Source organism: Molossus molossus, unplaced genomic scaffold, assembly GCF_014108415.1.
Source record: "Molossus molossus isolate mMolMol1 unplaced genomic scaffold, mMolMol1.p scaffold_m16_p_19, whole genome shotgun sequence".
In the NCBI taxonomy this organism is placed as follows: Eukaryota; Metazoa; Chordata; class Mammalia; order Chiroptera; family Molossidae; genus Molossus; species Molossus molossus.
In genome coordinates this window covers 48,378,060-48,381,027 of record NW_023425354.1, presented here as the reverse complement: position 1 = coordinate 48,381,027, position 2,968 = coordinate 48,378,060, and the positions used below count along the sequence as shown (strand labels likewise).

Sequence of the window (2,968 nt, the reverse complement as noted above, 5' to 3'; positions counted from 1 at the left end):
TCAAACACTGGGTGGGCGAAGAGCAGCGTGGGCTCATGGGAAAGGTAGTCCGATTCCCGCTTTCAAGTAATTGAGTTACGTCCCCAGGAGTTCCAGAGTGAAAGCGAACACACTGTTGTAATTCAGAGTGGCCTGGGCCATAGGGTATATTTAGGACAGACTTTCTCGCAAGGTAGAAAAACAAGGGAGAGTTGGGTGATTATGAAAAAATATATTCTTGCTAAAGAGGTAAAATTTCTCGCGATAACTTAGTACATCCGGCGTAATAAGCCTCAGTGAGCTACACCGGAGAAATAGAGGCTCGCGAGATCTCTGCAGTTGCCCAGGAGACAAGGAGGAGGAGCGGTGATCTCGCGAAAGAAACGCCGCAGGGAGAGCTCGCGAGATCTTAGACCACCGGACCCGAAAGGTTCTTAGGGAGTTGAAGGGCCTCGAGGAGGCCCGAGAACAAATGGCTGGAGCTGGGCCGACCATGCTGCTACGAGAGGAGAATGGCTGTTGCAGCCGGCGTCAGAGCAGCTCCAGCGCTGGGGTTAGCGTGGGCTCGGTTCCGAGATTGAGGGGCAGTCGGGGAGCAAGATGGGGAGGGAGGGAATGGAGGGGGAACTGCAGCTCCCGGCAGCCTCTAGGATTCGTAAGAGCACCCCGCGGGCTGTCGGGAGCTGTGGTTCTGTGGGCGGGCAGCAAACCGGGCGGCGCGATCTGAGCGCGTGTCCTGACCCGCGCAGGACTCAGACGGGGAGCGCGAAGACTCGCCGGCTGCGCGCGCCCGGCAGCAGCTGGAGGCACTACTCAACAAGACTATGCGCATTCGCATGACAGATGGACGGACACTGGTCGGCTGCTTCCTTTGCACCGACCGCGACTGCAATGTTATCCTAGGTTCAGCGCAGGAGTTCCTCAAGCCGTCGGGTCAGTGCTCGGGGAATGCACCGCCTGGGAATGCGGTGGAACCTCACTCAAAGCATTTCCCCTTTAGTGCCTGGCTGCACCCCTTATTTTGGGGGGGGGGGGCTAGAAGTCGTGGCTCAAAAGGGGCGGGAACGACGCTGGCCTGCCTCTCTGATGTTCTGACCCTTCTTTCCAGATTCCTTCTCTGCTGGGGAACCCCGTGTGCTGGGCCTGGCCATGGTACCCGGACACCACATCGTTTCTATTGAGGTGCAAAGAGAGAGCCTGGCGGGGCCTCCCTATCTCTAACCATGTTCGCGCATGCCTTTCAGACTTCATTAAACCTATAACCCAAGTGGCGTGCGCGTGTGTGTGTGTGTGTGTGTGTGTGTAGCTGAGATGCGGACAGAGATCGCAAACCCCACCCCTAGGGAGGTTTATCTGAAGTCAGAAGCACTGTCAACCCTCCTTCCACAGCCTGGACATTCAGGAGTGCCAAAGGTCCCCTCAGGTTTGCGGGCAGGGATGGGGGACAGGCTGAGCTTCAGACCAAAAGGCCCCAGGGTGGACCCCTCCATATTCCCTCCCACGCTGCTGCTCCAGAGTTGTGGCGGGAGGGGGTGTCATCCTGCTCCGGAAGGCCCATTGTTTCCCTTCCCGGCCTGGCAACACCGAGTTCCTATAAGCTGGGGTCAGAGAACGGGCTTGGGTCCCCAAGGGGAGCAGGGTAGGCGACAAAGGCCAGGTCCCCTCCACTCTATTGATGGGGAGGTGACTTTGGGGTCAGGGACAGAGCTCGGGTCTGGCCAGGAAGAACAGGCTAATGCGATAAGGGCAGGCCAAGAGACTGAAGGATGCTCCCGTCTGCACACTTGAGCCACACACCCCCTCCCATGTTGTTTCCTGCTCCTGAGTAGAGCAGTAGTGATAGGATTTATACCACCCTTCTGTTCGCAGGATCCAGGAAGCACGTTCAGTTCATTAATTCTTTATTAACGTGTGATTACTCCATCCCCTCCAACCTCACCCACCAGCCTGTAAATACTAAAGGAGTTGCACGGGGAAAGGGAGGGCACCAGTGAGGATCAGTTGTCCTATTCACAGGATTGGGGTGGGGGTCGGTATGTGCAGGGTCCAGCCCAGATATTCAAGATTTAGATATGGGTAGTGAAAAGAAAGGGGTTTTCCAGGATGTGAATTTTCACCAGCATTGAGTCCACAGATGCTGCTGTTTGCCAAAGGGATGCTAGGACCCACTTAGGCAGAGGTGGGGGCAGGGTAGTTTGGGAGACCCCCAGGTTTCAAGTTCTTGGGCCAACGGAAATGGAAGGCAGTCGTCAGGGTGGTTCTTGACTCGAGGTTCCTCAAACCCATACCTTTCCTGATGTGGGAACGGCCTGGGACCCTGGCGAGGCCCGGATTTGCCGTAGCTGCGGGGTGCGCCGGCGCCGATAGAGGGCTCGGCTGTAGGGCACCAGGCAGTCGGCTAGGTGGAGACGCAGGCAGAGGCGGCGATAGCTGGCCAGAGCAAGAACGAGCAGCGGCACGAGGAGCAGGAATCCGGTGACCAGCAGAGCTGTGAAGCCTGGGTCCCGCAGGTGCGCGGTGCAAGGGGGTGCCTGGGAGCGCAGAAACTGTAGAAGAGGTGTCAGGCCTAAGCCAAACATCCCAGGCGGGTAGAAGTTGTGACCCATAGACCTCCACACCCGTACTCACACCACACCCCGGAGAGCCCGCTAACCTGGGAATGGCAGAGGAAGCCGAAGCCTAGCATGGTGACAGCGGGTAGCAGGATGGTCCCCAGCACCAGCGCCAGCAAGAGTAGATTGAAGGCAGCCACTAGCAGATTCTGGGCGGTGACCAGCACAGCGCAGGCCCAGCAGTCCAGGGGATCCCGGGGCTCTGGGCCGCCACTGGGAACCGGTCTCGGTGCCCCTAGGACATCCGCCATGGCCTGCCTGCCTCCTGCCCGCCTGGGCTGCGGCCCTTATAGCCTTCTTTCCTGCCCCTCCCCCGGCCCAGCCTCTCCCCACCCACCCACCCCCCCTTATCCTGGAATGTGGCTCCAGGAGTAGGC

General features: G+C 58.7%; 2 protein-coding genes across 3 annotated transcripts; one reads left to right on the top strand and one right to left on the bottom strand.

Annotated features, from left to right (window-relative positions):
- The first annotated feature begins 4 nt into the window (after positions 1 to 4).
- Positions 5 to 1,251, top strand: NAA38 (N-alpha-acetyltransferase 38, NatC auxiliary subunit). 2 transcript variants are annotated; one of them, XM_036269919.1, is made up of 3 exons: positions 5 to 44; positions 729 to 912; positions 1,088 to 1,251. In XM_036269919.1, the coding sequence occupies exons 1-3, from the start codon at positions 36 to 38 to the stop codon at positions 1,198 to 1,200; spliced, it is 306 nt and encodes a 101-aa protein (XP_036125812.1). In that variant the 5' UTR covers positions 5 to 35; the 3' UTR covers positions 1,201 to 1,251. The 2 variants fall into 2 exon arrangements, with proteins under 2 accessions (XP_036125812.1, XP_036125811.1); XM_036269918.1 differs by lacking the exon at positions 5 to 44 and adding an exon at positions 231 to 532.
- Positions 1,252 to 1,956: 705 nt separating this feature from the next.
- On the bottom strand, positions 1,957 to 2,842 carry TMEM88 (transmembrane protein 88). Its single transcript, XM_036269460.1, has 2 exons — positions 2,633 to 2,842; positions 1,957 to 2,525 (listed from the first exon to the last, which is right to left on the bottom strand). The coding sequence occupies exons 1-2, from the start codon at positions 2,840 to 2,842 to the stop codon at positions 2,256 to 2,258; spliced, it is 480 nt and encodes a 159-aa protein (XP_036125353.1). The 3' UTR covers positions 1,957 to 2,255.
- Between the last annotated feature and the right edge of the window lie 126 nt (positions 2,843 to 2,968).

Bases quoted from the DNA above. Each gene is read 5' to 3' on its own strand.
- NAA38 (XM_036269918.1), top strand. From the start codon at position 452: ATGGCTGGAGCTGGGCCGACCATGCTGCTACGAGAGGAGAATGGCTGT. The intron at 533-728 runs GTTAGCGTGGGC...TGACCCGCGCAG, and splicing joins AGAGCAGCTCCAGCGCTGGG to GACTCAGACGGGGAGCGCGA. The intron at 913-1,087 runs GTCAGTGCTCGG...CCTTCTTTCCAG, and splicing joins GGAGTTCCTCAAGCCGTCGG to ATTCCTTCTCTGCTGGGGAA.
- TMEM88 (XM_036269460.1), bottom strand. From the start codon at position 2,842: ATGGCGGATGTCCTAGGGGCACCGAGACCGGTTCCCAGTGGCGGCCCA. The intron at 2,526-2,632 runs GTTAGCGGGCTC...CCTCTTCTACAG, and splicing joins GCTTCCTCTGCCATTCCCAG to TTTCTGCGCTCCCAGGCACC.